Consider the following 18890-nt stretch of genomic DNA (forward strand, 5'->3'; position numbering starts at 1 on the left):
TGTACATGAGAGGTTTGGGAAATAATCAAAATGACTATGGAAATTTGAAAGTGGCATATTTAGAAAGAAGATATAAGTTGGAGTAGGAAGGATATGTTTTAGTCTGGACTTTCTACCTCATTAGTAAAGGATACCATGCCACCTATCCCACTAGACTCCAAAGCAGATGAAGGGATAGATTGCTTACAACTCTTGCACAGTATCTGAGTTTGTGTTGGCAATGGAAAAACACAGTTTACAATGAGTTTTCCTTAACCTTTCCAAAAAGAATCCACTAATTTGTAATAATTACTTCTTTGGAGTATGGGGTACTGACCTAGGTTCAGACATTTAATTTCAAAGTAGAATTCAATTTTAAAAGACTTTTCCTTTTTACAAAAATAAGCCTTACCTATGAAAATTTGATCAATTGTGTACTGTGCTGGAATTCTGCTAGAAGGATTATCACAGCAAGCTAATGGCCTGAATGAGCCCAAACAAATCATTTTTATAAAACTGAAATTCGTTTATTTCATTTTATAGCTTTTCATCTACTTTTCAAATGTTACCATTTTTCAGTGAAGGAAAGGAAGTCTAAATAGCCCTACTAATCCAATGAGGCATCGTCAAGAGGATGAAAGGAGACGACTGTGGGCGTGTGGGAGATCCTTTCAAAGCTTGCTTTTATGTGACCCTCTGCTCTCATTAAAACAAGTCCCAGGGACCAGATGATCCGGGACTCGCACTGAAGGCAGGACGTGAGTTGTTTCCTTCATGTCTGCCAGCCTCTGGCTCACCACCAAGCCGGTTGCAGGCTCACAAGTCACAAGAACAATAATCCTACTTTCCCTCCCTAGTCTCCACTGGGGCCACAGGGAGCAGCAGGCGACCAAGCCACTCACCTGGCTGCCTTCAGTTAGATACTTGCTAGGAAATGAATGAGGAAGCTTATAGGAAAAGGAAGAAAGATGGGAAATAATAATGACAGCAATATTCACATCCATGTGGCTTTATGCTCTTACCTATCGGTGACCAGGACCTGCTCCGTTGTTCCACTACTACAGAATAGCAATCCAAGACTCAAGAAAGGTAAGAAAGGAATTTGTTCTAAATCATAGAGCTTGTTCAGAACAAGGGTTTGGCACAGCAGAGGCCTGGTGTGAATCCTGACTTTACTGTTTATAAACTGTGTGATCTTACATAAATTATATCGACTTCTCTTTGACCCATTTCTTCATTTCTAAATGGAGCTCAATGTAATATGCTTCTCAAGGTTGTGGCGGGGATCAAATGAGAGAATGCATGTCAAGAACTAAGAATACTTTTGATGTGTAGTACTTGATAATACTATTACTTCACTGGTAAAATGTTTTATGGTTCACACAAGTATATATCCAATTCTACCAATATATCCAATTCTACGAGGTGCGATTAAAAAATACAGTAAAAATTTAAATTTCAAAAATTAATCCAGTAAAAGATGCATTGCCATTAGTGCCCCTCAAATTGCTCCCCCTTACTTCCAACACACTTATCCCAACATTCTTGCCACTTTCTGAAGCACCTCTGGAAATCCTCTTTCCTGAGTGTCTTTACAAGATGTGATCGAAAACACAGTGGAGAGGCAGACACCTGGTTCCACACTATAAATACGCAGAAGACACCAGACCACCAGACCAAGGTACTGAGTCCCGCTGCTCCCAGCCCAGAGGTAGGGACTTCTGAGCTGCTGTCCCACTGCTCCTGGCCCAGAGGAAGTGGCTTCCTGTTCACCATCCCTCCCGCTCCTCCCAGCCCAGAGGAAAGGGCTTTTGGGCCACCTTCTGCCCCACTACTCCTGGCCCAGAGGAAGGGACTTCCAGGCCACCATCCCTCCCACCGCTCACGGCCCAGAGGTGGGCTTCTAAGCTGCCATCCCACGGCTCCTGGTCCAGAGGAAGGGGCTTCCCGGCCACCATCCCTCCCACTGCTCCCAGCCCACGGGAAAGGGCTTTTGGGCCACCATCCCTACCGCTGCTCCTGGCCACTGTCCCACCTCTCCCAGCTCAGAGGAGGTAATCAATGCAGGTGCTAACAGCCCCCTGCCCCAGTCGAAATGAGAAAACACATAAATAAGTCTCAAAACCAGACTTCCAGATCACCTACAGCAACCCCAAAGGGAAATGAGATGGAACACTCTGATACTCAACCACCTGGACCCCCTGAACTGGCAACAAAAGGGGATCTGGAAAAAATGAAATCAGAAATAATTTCTCAGATAACAGGAGAAACTGTGCCCCTAGTGCAAGACATGATTAATAAATCTAGAGAGGAGCTGAGGAACATGATGGAATCCCCAAATAAGAAACAAATGGAATCCATAAAATAGATGCAAATAGATTTCCAGGATATGAAAAACTCCATTGAAAGTCTACACAGCAGAATGAGCCAATGTGAGAACAGAATTTCAGATATAGAAGATAAGATTGCAATTAGTGACCAGGAAAAGAAAAATTGCTTCAAAATTATAAGGGAACATGAGAAATCAATCCAGCAGCTGCTAGATGATGCAAAGAAGAATAGCATAAGATTGATTGGAGCCAAAGAAGAAAGAGGAGAGAGTGCAGATGACATAAAAAAAAACTCTTCACAGAAATAATGGCAGAAAACTTCCCAAGCAGGGGAAAAGAGCTTGACATACAGATAAGCGAGGCATATAGGACTCCAAATAGCCTGGATCAAAAAAAATCTACACATAGGCATATAATTGTTAAGATTCCAGAAACTCAACAGAAGAACAAAGTTATACAAGCAGTTAGAGAAAAGAAACAAATCACATTCAAAGGAAAGCCCATCAGAATCACAGCAGACTTCTCAACACAAACCATCAAGGCAAGAAGAGCTTGGAGTGCCATATTCCAAGCCCTAAAAGAAAACAGCCTCCAACCCAGATTGATGTACCCTGCAAAACTATCTTGCAAAATGGATGGAGAAATAAGATACTTTCACGACAAAGAGCACCTGAGGAACTTCATGAATACCAAACCAGCACTCCAAAGAATTTTACACAATACCCTAGGAACAGACATTGAGGATCATATCCTCAGGAAGCAAAGCAGAATGAACCCATCTGGCATGACAAGAAATTAAATGCAAAGGGGGAGAACCCAACAAAAAGAAAAAGTCATGCCAATGACAAGTCAATACATTTCAGTTATAACCATCAATGTTAATGGTCTCAATTCACCAATCAAAAGAAATAGACTGGCAGAAAGGGTCAAGAAGCAAAATCCAACAATAGGCTGCATACAAGAAACACACTTCATTCAAAAGGAAACTCATAGACTGAAAGTTAAAGGGTGGAAAACAATACTCCATGTGACAGGAGCCAAAAAAAAAGCAGGAGTAGCTATCCTCTTTGCAGATCAAGTAGATTTCAAACCAACACTGATTAAGAGAGATGAAGAAGGACACTACATCCTTGTAAAGGGAAGAATCCAACAGGAAGAGATGACAATCATAAATATCTATGCACCAAACACTAGTGCACCCAACTATATAAAACAAACACTAACGGACATGAAAAGTCATATATGCACTAATACAATTGTCGTGGGGGAACTGAACACTCCACTGTCACAAATAGATAGATCAACTAGACTAAAAATAAGTAATGAAATACTAGAACTCAATTGAAATCTTGAACAAATGAACTTAACAGATGTTTACAGAGTCTTCCACCCCACAAAATCAGAATACACATTCTTCTCAGCTGCACATGGGTCATTCTCAAAAATAGACCACATACTCACACATAGAACATATTTAAGTAAGTGCAAAGGAGCTGAAGTTATCCCCTGTATATTATCAGACCATAGTGTGATGAAATTGGAGATCCATAGCAAAAGAAACTCAAAAACTTTCATAAACACGTGGAAATTGAACAACACAGTTCTGAATAAACAATGGGTCACAGAAGAAATTAAAGAAGAAATCAGACAGTTCCTTCAATTAAATGACAATGACAATACAACATATCAGAGTCTGTGGGACACAATGAAAGCAGTCTTACGAGGGAAATTCATAGCAGTGAATATGCATATTAGGAAAACAGAATGAGCCCAATTAAACAACCTGATGCTGAACCTCAAGCTTCGAGAAGAAGAAGAGCAGGACAACCCCAAAGCTGATACAAGGGAGGAAATTATAAAGATCAGAAGAGAAATCAATGCAATGGAGACTAAGAGAATGATACAAAAAAATCAATCAACAAATTCTTTCAACAAAAGAATCAACAAAATTGACAAACCTTTAGCCAACCTTGTCAGAAAAAGGAAAGAAAAGGCCCAAATCCATGCAATTAGGAATGAAAAGGGTGAAATTACAACAGACCCAGCAGAAATCCAGAGGATCATCAATACCTACTTCCAGAACCTATATGCCAATAAGTTGGACAACACAGAAGAAATGGACAGATTCCTAGATACATATGAATTACCAAAGTTGAATGAAGAAGACCTACAAATTCTGAACAACCCAATATCAACCAATGAAATTGAAAATGTAATTAAAAACTTATCAACTAAGAAAAGCCCGGGCCCTGATGGCTTCACTGCTGAATTCTACAAGACATTTAGAGAGGAACTGCTGCCACTACTGTTTAAACTCTTCAATGAAATTGAAAGGGAAGCAATACTCCCAAATTCATTCCTGGAAGCAAGCATCACCTTGATCTCCAAAGCAGAGAAAGACCCAACTGAAAAGGAGAACTATATATAGGCCAATCTCACTAATGAACATACTTGCAAAAATCCTTAATAAGATACTGGCAAACAGAATGCAGAAGATCATCAAGAAGATCATACACCCTGATCAAGTGGGATTCATCCCAGGGATGCAGGGATGGTTCAATATATGCAAATCAATCAGTGTAATACACTATGTCAATAGAGCCAAGGACAAAAACCATATGATTATCTCCATAGATGCAGAAAAAGTATTCAACAAAATCCAACATGCATTTATGATAAAAACCCTACAAAAAATTGGAATAGATGGTCTCTACCTCAAACTGATAGAAGCCATCCATGAAACACCAACAGCCAATATCATACTAAATGGTCAAAAACTGAAATCCTTCACACTAAAATCAGGAACAAGACAAGGATGTCCACTATCACCACTCTTGTTCAATATAGTTCTGGAAACATTAGCCACGGCAATTAGACAAGAGAAAGAAATAAAAGGAATAAAGATAGGAAATGAAGAAGTCAAATTGTCATTATTTGCAGATGACATGATACTCTATATCGAAGACCCCAAGAACTCCACCAAAAGTCTTCTAGACTTAATAACCAAATTCAGTCAAGTAGCTGGTTACAAAGTCAACACACAAAAATCAATAGCTTTCCTCTACACCAATGACAGACTCACTGAGAGAGAAACAGGGCAAATAATTCCTTTCACAATAGCACCCAAAAAACTGAAATACCTAGGAATCATCCTAACAAAAGAAATCAAAGACCTCTTCTCTGAAAACTATGGCACTCTGAAAAGAGAGATTGAAGATGATATCAGAAAATGGACAGACATCCCCTGCTCCCAGGTAGGAAGGATTAATATAGTGAAAATGGCCATACTTCCAAACTCCTATATAGATTTAATGCAATTCCAATTGAGATCCCAACAGCATACTTCATAGACCTTGAGAAAACAATCCAAAAATTCATTTGGAACAAGAAGAGACCCAGAATAGCAAAAGCAATTCTAGGTAACAGAGACATGGCAGGGGGTATCACAATCCCCAACCTGCAACTATACTACAAAGCTACTGTGATAAAAACAGCATGGTACTGGCAAAGAAACAGACTTGAGGACCAGTGGAACAGATTAGAAGATGCAGAAACAACACCAGACACACTCAGCCATCTCATCTTCTATAAAGGAGCCAAACACCCTCACTGGAGGAAAGATAGCCTCTTTAATAAATGGTGCTAGAAAAATTGGGCTTCAACTTGCCAAAGATTAAAACTAGACCTATATCTCTCACCATGCACTAAACTAAAATCAAAATGGATTAAAGATCTAAATATTAAAATAGAAACTCTGAGCCCAGTTGGAACAGAAGTTAGGTAGAACCCTTGAAGACATCGGTGTAGGAAAAGATTTTATGAACAAAACCTCAGTTTCCTGTGAACTAGCACAAACAATCAACAAGTGGGATCTCTTCTTATTAAAAGGCTTCTGCACAGCAAGAGAAACCACCAGCAGTGTGAAGAGACAACCCACAATGTGGGAAAAAATCTTCACCTGCTCTTCCTCAGACAAAGGTCTACTATCTCAAATCTATAAAGAACTTAAAAAGATCAGATCTCCCAAATTTAAAGACCCAGTCCAAAAATGGACATCTGAAATGAATGGACATTTCTCAGACAAAGAAGTAGAAATAGCAAATAAATACATGAAAAAATGTTCAACATCACTGGTCATTCAAGAGATGCAAATGAAAACAATGCTGAGATTCCACTTCACTCCAGAAAGAATGGCTGCTATCATGAAATCAACCAATAACAAATGCTGGCGGGGCTGTGGGGAAAGAGGAACCCTGCTCCACTGCTGGTGGGAGTGTAGACTGGTGCAACCACTGTGGAAATCAGTACGGAGATACTTCAGAGAACTAGGACTGGAAGTCCCATTTGACCCCGCTATTCCCCTGCTGGGGATCTTCCCCAAAGAATTAAAAGAATCATACCACAGTGATATATGTGTGCCCATGTTCATAGCAGCACAGTTTGTAATAGCTAAAACTTTGGAAACAGCCCAAATGCCCATCAACTGGAGACTGGATAAAGAAAATGTGGTTTTTTAATAAAATGGAGTACTACTCAGCCATAAAAAATGAGAAATTAGAGACATTTATAGCTAAGTGGATGCATGTTGAGGCGATACTCTTAAGTGAAATAAATAGGACACACATGAATAAATATCGAATAGTTTCTCTGGTGTGAGAAACTGAAAGTGTAAATAAGGACTAAGTGTATGATAGGTAATGTGAAATAGGAAGAAAAGGGGCAAAGGGGAAGGAAGTGGGAGGTTTAGGGGAAAGGATAGAAGGGAATGGGATTAATATGAGAAAATGGAAAAATAGGAACAAAATCTTTGTAAATAAGGAGGAATGGAGGGGTTGAAGGGAGGGCTGGGCAAGGGTGAAAAATAAGAACCAAGAGAGACTATGTCAAGGTGCAAATTTCCAATGATGAATGTCATTGTATTGAATACCTAAAATGTACCAATGATTAGAATGAATAATCGATTATGTAAAATAGGAAGAAAAGGTCCAAAGGGGTAGAGGTAGTGGGAGGGGCAGGGAAAAGGAAAGAAGGGAAAGGAAAAATGATGAGAAATGGAAAAAATGGAAATAAAGTCTTTGTAAATAGGGAAGGGTGGAGGGGGTGAAGGGAGGGCTAGGAATGGGGAAAAAATAAGAACCAAGATGCATTATGTAAAGGTACAATTCCCATTGAGAAATGTAATTGTGTTGTATACCTACAATGTACCAATAAAAGAATTTAATAAAAAAAAAAAAAAAGAAAACACAGTGGATGCTGCTGCTGAGTACCATCCAACAAAAAGGCAGCCTCATAGAAATATTACAGTGTTTCCTCAACTACCTTATTCATCAAATCTAGAACCCTGCTACTTCTGGCTCATCCCCTAAGTCAAAAATGATCGTGAAAGACAAACATTTTAAATCAACACAGGACACTAAGTCTGCCAGGACAGCACAACTAAAGACATGAAAGAGGACTCCAGAACTGCTTCAGACAGATGCAAGAATGATGGGATAAGTGTGTTCAAAGCAAGGAGGTGTATTAAGGGTGATGATTCTGAATGTCTCTTTTACTGTAATAAATTTAAAATTTTTCACATTCACCATATTTTTCAATGGTACCTCATACATTTATCAAGTACCAGAAAGCGATGTGCTAAATTCCAGGTGTGCTAGAATAAATCACTTATGATCCCAGCCATTTCTCAGGTCACAGAAAAATGTCAGGGATAAGCAGATATAAACTGAGTATGTGATATTTTAAGCAAAAAAAAAAAAAAAAGAGAAGAGAAGGACAAAGTAGCCCAGCCCAGGGGTGGTTGTGAGGGCTTCCTATGGGAAAAGAGCTTTAACTTTACCCTTGCTAAAATCCTTCTGGGAATAGGCATTAATTTGTCCATGCTACAGATGAGTGAACCAAATCTCAGAAAAGTTAAAGGATATTCCAAGGTCCTTCAGCTGTTGAGTGGCAAAGCCAGGTGTCAATCATTCAAACCCACTTCGACACATTTCCTGTGAATTAAATTATTGAGGGAAGCTGGGCTTCCTACTCTACTTTTTTGTTCAAAAAGGGAAAAAAACCTGAATTTTTTTCTGCATCTCCACTTTTCTCCCTGCAAAATTTAGCAAAGTGCCACATGCCCTAAAATCTACCACCATCTGCTGAGAGTCACAGAAGCCTAGGCTGAAAGGGACAACTGTTTACTGCTAAGGACCTTATTGGGGGGGTTAAAAACAATATTTCTGAATTCTCATTCAACCACTAAGATAGTCTATGACAATTAAGCAAGAAACTTGATCTCATAGGTTCTTATTACTTTTCTGTTTATAAAATGGAGTGATAGTTTTTACCTCCTAGATGTGCTATGACAATTTTATGTCACATCCTTAGTGTAGCACAAGTTATACTCCCTCAGTGACATTCACTGTTAACTTTGGCTAGAAATCCACCTCCTAATTCACACCATTCCCCTGGTCTGACCACACAAGCCATCTGCCCAGAAGTACTGTGTATATATTCTTTTGTGAAGTACTTAGTGTTTAACCAATGTCACAATGTGGAAATCTGACTCTCCTATCATTGTTCTTGCTTTCTTTAAAGACTGTAACATTTTGTGCTCCTTCAGCAGCACATATACTAAGATTGTAACATTCTGCTCCCAAGGAGAAAAAAGAACATAGATTGGTTGTATATGCTTTTTCTGGTTAAGCCAATGAACATCTCAAATTTCTCTCCCCTGAAACTGTCCAAATTTCACCTTTGTCCTTAAGAAGTTTTTGTTTATCCATCTTTCTTCAAGTATCAGACAGGAGTCCTTCACGTCCTCGGGTTACTGTGGTGATAAATGCAGGTGTCTGGTCACAACATTGTGTGTACTGTGCTCTTTATTTTCAAAGCACAGTCACATGCCAACCTTGTTGATCCTAAAACAACTGGGCGAGGCAGGGAGAGCAGATACCATCCTCACCCTGAAGATGAGGAAACCACAGCAGAGAGGAAGGCATAACAAAGACCACATTGCTAAGCATGACTGTATCCCAGGTCTTCTGTATCACCTGGAACTTTTTAGGAATACCCTCTGGTAGCTGCTACTACTTCAATTTGCAAGTGAAAAAGATGGGATTCAAAGAAGCAAACCACAAACTCAAGTTCCTCCAGATAGTGAATGGGGAGCTCAGACTCAAGTACAGCACTGTCTTACTCTGAAGTCAGTAAGTTCAATAACTGATCCACCCAAGATTTGCTGAAGCCATTAGTGACTAACGTGATAGTAAAATGTGAGACTGCTGATTCGTGATCAGGGCACCTTTCATTATACCATTCGCCCAGCTCTTCTTGATTGTTCAAGGTGCTGGAGCTTCACTCACCAATGACTAAGAGAGTCTCCACTTAAACAGAACTGCCTTGCATTCCTCATCTCCTATTCTTAGCTTCCTGTTCTCACCTTTCTGTAAGGTTCTAGGGGGTTCTTCAACATTTTAGAGCTGGATATAGAGAAAACTAGAAGAGAAAGTATACTGGAAGTTTCTTCCTTTTCCTTGGGTGTCCAATCTATGTGGCCAACGTACAATCTCACATCTGAGTTGCAAGGCAAAATCTTGAGTCTTGTGGGGGATTTCAACCATGTTCGCCCTCTCCTGGGAAGAATGAATTTAGGTTTCTATTTCAGCTGCTCCTCTCTCATTTTCTGTTTTAAAAGGAGATGATGGTGAAAAAGGAGATCCAGGAGAAGAGGGAAAAGATGGCAAAGTGGGACGCAGGGGGCCGAAAGGTAGGTAACCTGATAAACCCCATGGAAATGTTCTTGTCTCTCTCCTCGCCGTTGCCCTGGTAAGTAGCAATTCATAATGCTGTCTGCCCCAAGACACATGAAATGTAGTTCTGACTGAATTAACTCCCGCCTGAGAGCTCCCATGAGCTTGCCTCCCAACAAGGCTTAGTCTGATTTCTCAAGCTACATTCTTAGGAATGGCCAGAGGGGGCGCTCTCACAACCCCAGAGAGTTCAATAGGAATATCTAAGAAATGATGAGTTTTAAAAAATAGCTATTCTCCCCCTTGGAAGCCGTAATTAAATAACTTTCTTTGGCCTAGGGATTAAGGAGAAAGATTAGAAAGAATAGAAATAGCTTCCTGAGCTGTTGATAAAGTCACCTCCCCACGGGTATCTCTGCTGCTTTTACCGCCTCTCATAAAAACGAGTGACATAGTGGGACAAATGGAGGAATATAGGAAGGGTAGGAGTAGAGAAGATGAGAACAGCATGTTGGCTAGTGGGGAAGTTTTCACTAATAAAGCTAAGAGTAAACTTCGTTAAAACAGCTTCTGGTATAAGCTGTGTCTTCTGAACACTTGACTTGCTCCCTGCCAGTTGCGTCAAGATGGCTGCCCCAGACCACTTATTTTAAAATACTGAGTAATTTAAAAGTAACAAAAGACTCAAAGGCTCTTGAGGTCTCAATTTGAGGCATGCTGGTTTACACTCATTTTCTAGAAAGACGTATGTTACTTGCGAAGTTATTCTCATAAAAATAAAGCTTTATAAAGCTTTAAAAATACAAAATAAATACTAATTTTAGAAGAATTCATTTGTCCCTGATCATAAGTTTTAGCATGAAAAGCTCAAGACAATGTCTGATGTCTCTTTGATATCTAGGTTTCAGGATTACACATCCCTTCCCTCTTTTGAAGTGGCTAAGGTTATCAAATCTTGTTTTAAAAGAAAGAGGAAACTGAATCCCAAAGTAAAGCCAAAATGTACTCCTGAATAGAGTACAAGACTCCTTCCACTCTGTCTTTTGTTTAACTTTTAAATTAAACATACTCTGCTGTGGTCATTCTAGAAATAACTGCATCAATAAGTATTTTCATATTATCATGTTCAGGATTGTCATAATCACCCATGTTTTAATTTTAATATATAAATTTTAACTGTTAAAATGGATAACATAGGAAGTATGTTAGATATCACTGGAAGAATACATTTTTTGCTATTTTCTTCAAGTGAATATTACATTTGCTGCATTTTGAAAGGGAAAAAACTTATGATATAAAAATATCATGTTTTGCTTTTCAGGAATTAAAGGAGAATTGGGTGACATAGGACCCCAGGGCATTATTGGCAAGTCGGGGCCCTTTGGCAAGAAGGGTGAGCTGCATTTTACTATTTTTCCAATTGCAAATGAAACCAATTGAGCATGACCTTAATATATTTTTAAAATTTTATAGTATGAAAGTGATCCATTTCTGTCTTTTAAAAGACAAGTGCTCTGTGTCTTCACAACTTAGCTCTTACACAAGCAATATATCTCACAGTTCCTAAAGAGAAAGGCCTTGAGCAAAATTAAACAAGATTTCAGGATCAGAATCAAGAATAAGGTGCTGGTAATCTCTACATATGGAAGTCTTTCCCTGGGATCTATTTGTAGTACTAATCCTTAATATAATAAAAAAAATCATGATTACTCATAAGACACAAAGTCAGAACAGTAGAATTTCCTTTCATAATCTGAATGGAATAATGAATACTTCTCTACCTGTGATCTAAGAATTTGAAGTATATGTATGCATATCCATTTGTTTCCAGGCATGTTCTGATCTCATTCATAATCACAGCCTCAATATTAGAAAACAAAGATATATAGTCTCCTCTTCATTAACTAAGCTCTTCTCCATTCTGTTCTCAAAAAGCTCCATAATGATAGCAGGTTCTAATTGGTTGTTACTCAATAATTCATACACACAGGCATTGTTTCATGTGGTCTGGAGATATAAAGCTGGATGAGAATGAAATTTTTAATGCAAATAGAATTTTCTCAAAAAGGAATAATACTAACATGACTTCTATAGGGACCAGTGAGACAGTAAGACATGGTTGACATGAGCAAAAATCGACCGAGGTCTTGAAGAATGGTAATGTGTTTATGGAAATGGGAAAAAGGCATTAGAAAGAGATGCAGGAGCGACTTGTACCAAGGTACCATGTTGGTGGAACCTAACTGTGTCACCTTGATTGGCTTGGGAGCCACCTTCAGGATTAGTAAAGCACACTTCTGGTGTGTCAGGGAGTCACAGCAGTGGGACCTTGGGTACTATATGTGGTCCTTCTCATCTTTCTCCTTGGTGATGTTTGTCTGCTCAGCTTTGCAACCACCATGGCCTAAGCTGCTTTGCTCCACCACACCCTTCTGCCATGATGCCTGCTGACCATGGACTGCACCCTCTGAGCTAGATTGAACCTTTCCTTTAATGTGTGAGTGTGAGGCGTTGTGGACACCTGACCAACACCAATGAGGGCTGGGCAAAGCTCCATGCCATGTGTACTATGATTTCCGCAACCTTTCTATAAACATCTGGGCCTTTAAAAATTAAACAAGCTCTTGTGGGGCCAGCAGTGTGTTCCTGTGGGTAGGCTGATGGGCTAGAGTTGGAGCTGAGACTGTGGCCTCCCTTCTCATTGTGCAGCTCAATCTTCCCTCCCTCCCCACTCTTTTCCAATTCCTTTCCTTCTGCCACACATGAAGGCAGGGGTGGAGGCGGGTGCTATTGGGAAGAAATTGCTTGGTGATGTTGGATGCAGTGCCTTCCGCTGTACATGCACTTGAAACTGAAAGCCCTATGGCTGCAGAAGAGTGACATGAGCTCCTCATGGCTCACGAGCCCTGCTACCTCTGTCTGTGGTGTTTTGCCATCAGGCTCTTGAGGCTGGGCCTCTGTGTTGCTCACTTGCATGGTTCCTTCCCAAGACCCACAAAGAACCCTAAGCGACGGGTTCTCCTGGCCTAACATCATGGTAAATTTTGCAAAGTAAAGCATTTAGCTCCCACTGGTTAAAATAGGGCATCTCCACATTTTAAAAAATGATCATCCCTCCAACAAGCCCTTTTAGATATATTTTTCCTAATTGTTTCCCGGTAAATTTTAATACCATCCCTGGACTAACTGTTGATTTACATATTATGTATTTATTTATGATTGATATATTTTTTAAAGTGTGATTTTTCTATCACCTCACCCCTCAAGAATCTGTGTTTGCATCCTTGAGGTGACATTGCCCATGGAGAAAGCACAGATTAAGCCTGTCCTACCCTTCTGCTCCGATTTCCTTCCACCCTCCTCCTCATATCGGGTGGTTTTGGAGTGGATACAAGTATGTGGGAAGCTGGCTAAGATGAGCTCGAGTGAGGAAAATACTTATCTTGGACTTAATGAGATCTATTTAGGTAGTTTGGAGTTACTTCCACATACAGTTAAATTCTTGCTAACGAGCCCAGTGTAGGCATCACCTCCAACCACACTCACACCACTTACGGTGCAAATTTGTCTGAAGTCCTGATGTGAAAGTGCTGGGCTGGAGGTCGGATCATCATCTGAATGTGTCCTGGGTCACCCAGCACAGAAAGCTGTGGGTTGTGGAAAAGAAATAGTGTTTGAAAACACAGAGCTAGGCCCAGAGCTAGGCTCTGGGAAGTTTTATCCGAATTTAATAATTTAGGTATAAATAAAAAGGCCTGTACAGGGTATTCCCAAATATGATAATATTTTAAGTTTCTTACATTGATAGCAAATAGCTAAGTTGAAGGCTATTCTGATATTTAGCGATACAGACAAAATTCAGACTTCTGTACAAGCTGTGAGGGACTGGCTTGCATTAGGTTAGTCATTCTCCTACATGTGATTCCCTGGGTCAAAAAAATTAGACACATATTTGAAATCACGAGAAAGCTACCAAATATGAAAAGAGTTTGGGGCCATGAAGAAGCAGAAGGGAATCGCCACGCAGTAAGCTAGGCACTGTGCATTCCCTTCCTCCCTCAGATGTCTGTTCACCAGTTTCTAAATCAAGTCAGCAGGCTAAGAGACTAAGGGGTATGAGTAGAAAGTTGCTCCAACTGAATCGATATTTGAGGCCTGACACAGAAGGATTCCCCCGGGAAAATGTCCCGTATTTTTAGTTAGAACTCCAGAAATTTTGAAGACTTAAAGATTTTCATTTGTTTGGATTTTCAAACAGGGTCTTGCTATGTAGCCCAGGGTGACCCTGAACTCACAGTGATCCTTCTACCTCAGCCTCCTGAGGGCTGGGAGTTATAGGAGTACACCACTGCACCTGGCTTCTATCACCAATTCTAATGAACATTTTGCTTGAGGTTCTTGCCAGAACAAAAATGCAGGAAACATAAATCATCTTCATAAAGGGCCAAGGATTTAGCTCAGTGGTTTCGCCACCTGCTGCACAAGCTCAAGGACCCAAGTTCGATTCCCCAGTACCAAAAAACAATAATAATAATAATCTTCATAAATATAGGAAATAAAAGAATGAGTGAGTCATTATTAACAGAGGATTTATTACATACCTAGAAAATACAAAAACTCTACAAATAAACTATTTATATTAATAAATTGTTGAATATCAACATACAAAATCAGTTTTGCTCCTACATAAAAATAATTCAAAAATGAAGTTAAAGCAATATTAATTATCATAATATCAAAATTATCACATACATAGGAATAAATTGAATGAAAATTGTACTTGCCCTCCACAACAAACAAAACATAGTGATAATGAAATAAAGTATACCTAGGGTAACAGAGGTAAAAATACTTCTCAAATTGATCTAATTTCAATACCATTTATGTCAAAATTTCAAAGTATTCTTTTGGAAACTAATGAGCCAACTCAAAAATTATGTGTAAACTAAAAGGACTAAGAATACACAATATAATTGCTAAAAATAAAAATAAACCTGGAAAACATAAATCTCTGAATTTAAATATTTATTATAAAACCAGCCAATGTTGAGATAGACAAATAAATCAATGGAAAAAACAGCATAAAAACAGACTACTGTATTAAGTTTGCTTTATGCAGGGTGCTGCTGTATTTTCCAAGAGGAAATCATGAGTGTATCAATAAATTGTACTGGATTGATTGGATATTAATGGTAACAATAATAATCTTGACCTCATACTTAGAACTCTATCTAAAATCAGTGGTTTGTAAGTGTAAATTTTGTGATAAAATCAAATATGATAGATCTAAATTTGGAAGGTAAAGAATGCGTATAAAAATTAATATAGAGCTCCGTGTTTTTTATTGTTGATCAAAAAGTAGGCACGATTTTCTAAGCCAGACAAGAAAAGGACTTACCGTAAAGAAGGTCAATCAAAGGACCTGCCATTCATTAAAAGACGTTTATTACAGAACAGACAACCACAGAACTGGTTATGTGCTACGTGTATATCCAATACAGAACCTATATCCAAAACATACAAGGAGATCATAGAAATCAATAGTAAAGAATAGATAATCCCCCAAAATGTCACTTTTCATTGTTTTATTTCCATCAGTTAAATTTAATAAGTTTTGATTAACTGCTAGAGAAAAGACTTTTCTGTCTATTATTAATCCTCCATCCTTTCTTTAAAATGTTATTACAGAGTTGTGGGCAAATAAACCCACAACTCACAATGAATGCAGCCAAAAATCAAGAGGCCAATAATTATTTTTAAAAAGCATTATAGAGGCACAAAAATTCATTCATTCATTCAGATATTATTACCATTGTTAGTGAATTGTGTAAGGTGATATTTGTATACTTTAAAAATTTTAGCGACTTTCTTATGATGCATCATTTTTACAGCCACTTCTCCGTTTGTTAATTTTGTATTATTTTTCTTAAAGTGGGCCCTGAAAATTGTCTCAGCTTCAGATAAAATGCATTATGGACCTGCCACTGGCTGTGTCAATTTAACTACTGGTTGAAGGGGATGCAAAGGTGTAGTGAGAAAGTGAGTGTTTGACTCCCAAGATTTCTGCCATCAATCACTGTGTCAAATGAGGCTAAGATCTGTGCAGTGTCGTAGACAAAGCAGAAGTGGAGAGGAACAAGTCCAGATCTGAAGAATTTCATTTTCCAATGCGTTGTCCTAGATGTGGCTCTTTTGTGGATTCACATGTGTCAAGCTGATGCAAGTCTCCAACTAAAAGGATTGGGAGTTGAAGATCTTGTGCCAAGTTTTAATCCTCTCATAGAATATGACCAAGTGACTCAGAGAAGTAGTAGGTGACAGAAACAGGGCAAGGTGAAGTCTTTAATGCGAATGGCAGAGGTTCAAAGTGGATGGATGACTTTCCCAAAATGTTGAAAAAGCAACAGCCTAGAAATGATAGTTAACTGAACTTACCTCCTTAGGCCAATTATTCCTTCAGAGTCCGGGTACAGAGTGCCGAGTGCTTAGTATGTACCTCTGTCACTGAACCCATTGCCACGCTCATTAACATGTATGTTTCCCTCTCTAAACTGATTTTCTGGGAGTAAAATATGAGTAGAGAAAGAAAGATGGGCTGGGTGTTTGCTTAGGAAATTCTGTAGGAACTCAACTTTTATCCTGATGTCTACTACATAGTAGACACCATAAATGTTTGTTGTACTAAGGATGGAAAGAAGAGGAATGACAAAACACATTTCCCACAATGTTGCCTTCTTTTCTATTTTTTATTCTTCACGTACCATTTTCCTTTAACATAAACTCCACCCCTAGTTATGAGATTTCCTTCTCTTCCCAGGATGTGCCATCAAAATTGATGAGCATGTCTTAGGGTTTTTAAAAAATGGAGATGCACTGTTCTGGCTAACTTCATTTCATTTTTAATCTATACTTTGAAATTCATTGTCCTCATTGTGACAATGGCCCTTCTAAGGTTTTCACTGACTGGGATGAATCTCAGTTTTCTAGGCTGACCTCAAGGTTGTCATTTGCTTGGATAAAGGTAGCTTTCTTTGTGTCAATATTTCATTTTAGGAATAAGAAATAAGAATGATTGAGTATAGGTAAATTCAACCTCAAAGCAAAATAAATGTTTTTACTTAAGGTCAATAATCCCTTTACGCTGAAGGCCTCATGATTTTTCGTTTGTTTGAGTGTGACCTCTAATTCTTCAAACTTAAGACAGTTATTACAGATATGTTCCCAGTCATGGGCCAAAATAAGTTTTTGTGGATGGCCTTAGCCATAATTAATTTTGGAGAAATAGACACACCAAGCCCAGGCCTTCTGTGAACCGGCTAATTATGTGGAATCGGTGCCCTTATCATGGCTCATAGTTAGAGAGCAGAAGCAAAGGTCAGCTGGGCTCCTCTCGGTCAACCCATGCCAGCCTTATTATAAGATGAGGTTACCTGGCTTATTCTCCTAATGATCTTACCCTTGTGGGTACCATTGGTTCCACGTAAAGATCAAGATGTGAAGAAATTAGCTCATCTGTGCACATTTAGCTATTAAGTAGCAGAGCCAGGATTCAAACTTGGTGTTTTGGAACTTCCAGGGTCTTTCTTTCACAGCCTGCTCTGGTCCTTCTGTTTGTAAGAAATTCAGGTCAAAGTACTGGCAGGAGCCACAGTATTTTCCTGTTCTCAAAAGATAAAGCCACAAATCAACTCCGGAAGCTGAGTCCATATTTCAAGATCCAGTTCAGAGCTGGGGCTTCAATGCAGCCTCTCTGCCCTGACCCGCAGGCAGGTTTTCCTCCCCTGACTCCCTACCAGGCTTTGGCTTATTTTACTCTGTTAATGCATGACCACGTTGATCTCCTTGTCCTCTTATGTGTGCTTTTACTTCATTAAAAGCCCATCATTTTTCCAAAGCAAATACAACAGTCCTGTATCCTTGGCAGAAACACTCCAAGACCACAGCCTGATGCTGTGGATGGTACTGAGCCCTGTCTTTACCATGATTTCTCCATCTACATATAAACCTACAATGAAGTTAGATGACTACTCTGCCATAGGATAAATCTGAATCACTTTTCAGGTAAATGGATGCACCTTGAGACCATAATATTAAGTGAAATAAATCAGACACATGAGCTTAAATGTCACATGGTTTCATTTATCTGAGAATACTGCAGTATAAATAAATTAAAAGGCAAAATAAAAGATAGATAATAGGAATGTAGAATATATAAAACAGGAAAATAGAGTGTCGATCTTTTGCAAAACAGAAGGGGACCAAGAGGTGGAAGGAGAGAGAAGAGAGGGCGGGAGAAAGAGATGAAAACAGAACTAAGATGTGTTATGTACACGTACCAACTCCCCACAAGGAATGTTGATGTACTGCAAACATGTACTAATAAAAATTAGGAATTAAGCTATTAAATAAATAAAGTAATAAATTAGGTAAACTAAGAGATTTACAACAGCCACTTAAACTGGAACAATTTTAGCAATGTAGTGTAATAAAAGTGAGTTGAATGTGGTCTCTCCCTCCACCGCCCTCAAACTACCTCAAGGTGCTGTATTTACCCGTCTTGTCTGATGGCTTGAGAGGACACAGTGCTCGAATAAGGAGGGCAGTGTAGTGAGCGCTGTGGGCACTGTAGAGTAGAGTTAGGCCCCTCCGTGGGGTGGGGAGGGGACTTGAAGGCAAGCAGGCAGTATGGCGACAACCCCCTGACACCAGCCGGCTCTGGCTCTGAGGAGCAGGCGGATGGCGAGCGCAGCCTGACGAGGCTGGCCAGAGGCAGGACTCACGTTCTGGGAGGAATGGAACAGGATGGTGTAAGACGCTGTCACACTCTTCCAAATTGAAGGCAGGTTAA

General features: G+C 39.3%; 1 protein-coding gene across 1 annotated transcript in view; it reads left to right on the forward strand.

Moving 5' to 3' along the window:
- Positions 1-18890, forward strand: part of Colec10 (collectin subfamily member 10) — a 48345-nt gene that overhangs the window by 19809 nt on the left and 9646 nt on the right. Inside the window, exons 2-3 of the mRNA XM_004850209.3 lie at positions 9988-10059; positions 11364-11435. Coding sequence (XP_004850266.2) covers positions 9988-10059; positions 11364-11435 — 144 coding nt within the window. The remainder of the gene's footprint in view (positions 1-9987; positions 10060-11363; positions 11436-18890) is intronic.

The sequence above is a fragment of the Heterocephalus glaber genome, unplaced genomic scaffold (assembly GCF_053883595.1).
Source record: "Heterocephalus glaber isolate CG9 unplaced genomic scaffold, H.glaber_assembly_v1.0 deba00001555, whole genome shotgun sequence".
Classification (NCBI taxonomy): Eukaryota; Metazoa; Chordata; class Mammalia; order Rodentia; family Bathyergidae; genus Heterocephalus; species Heterocephalus glaber.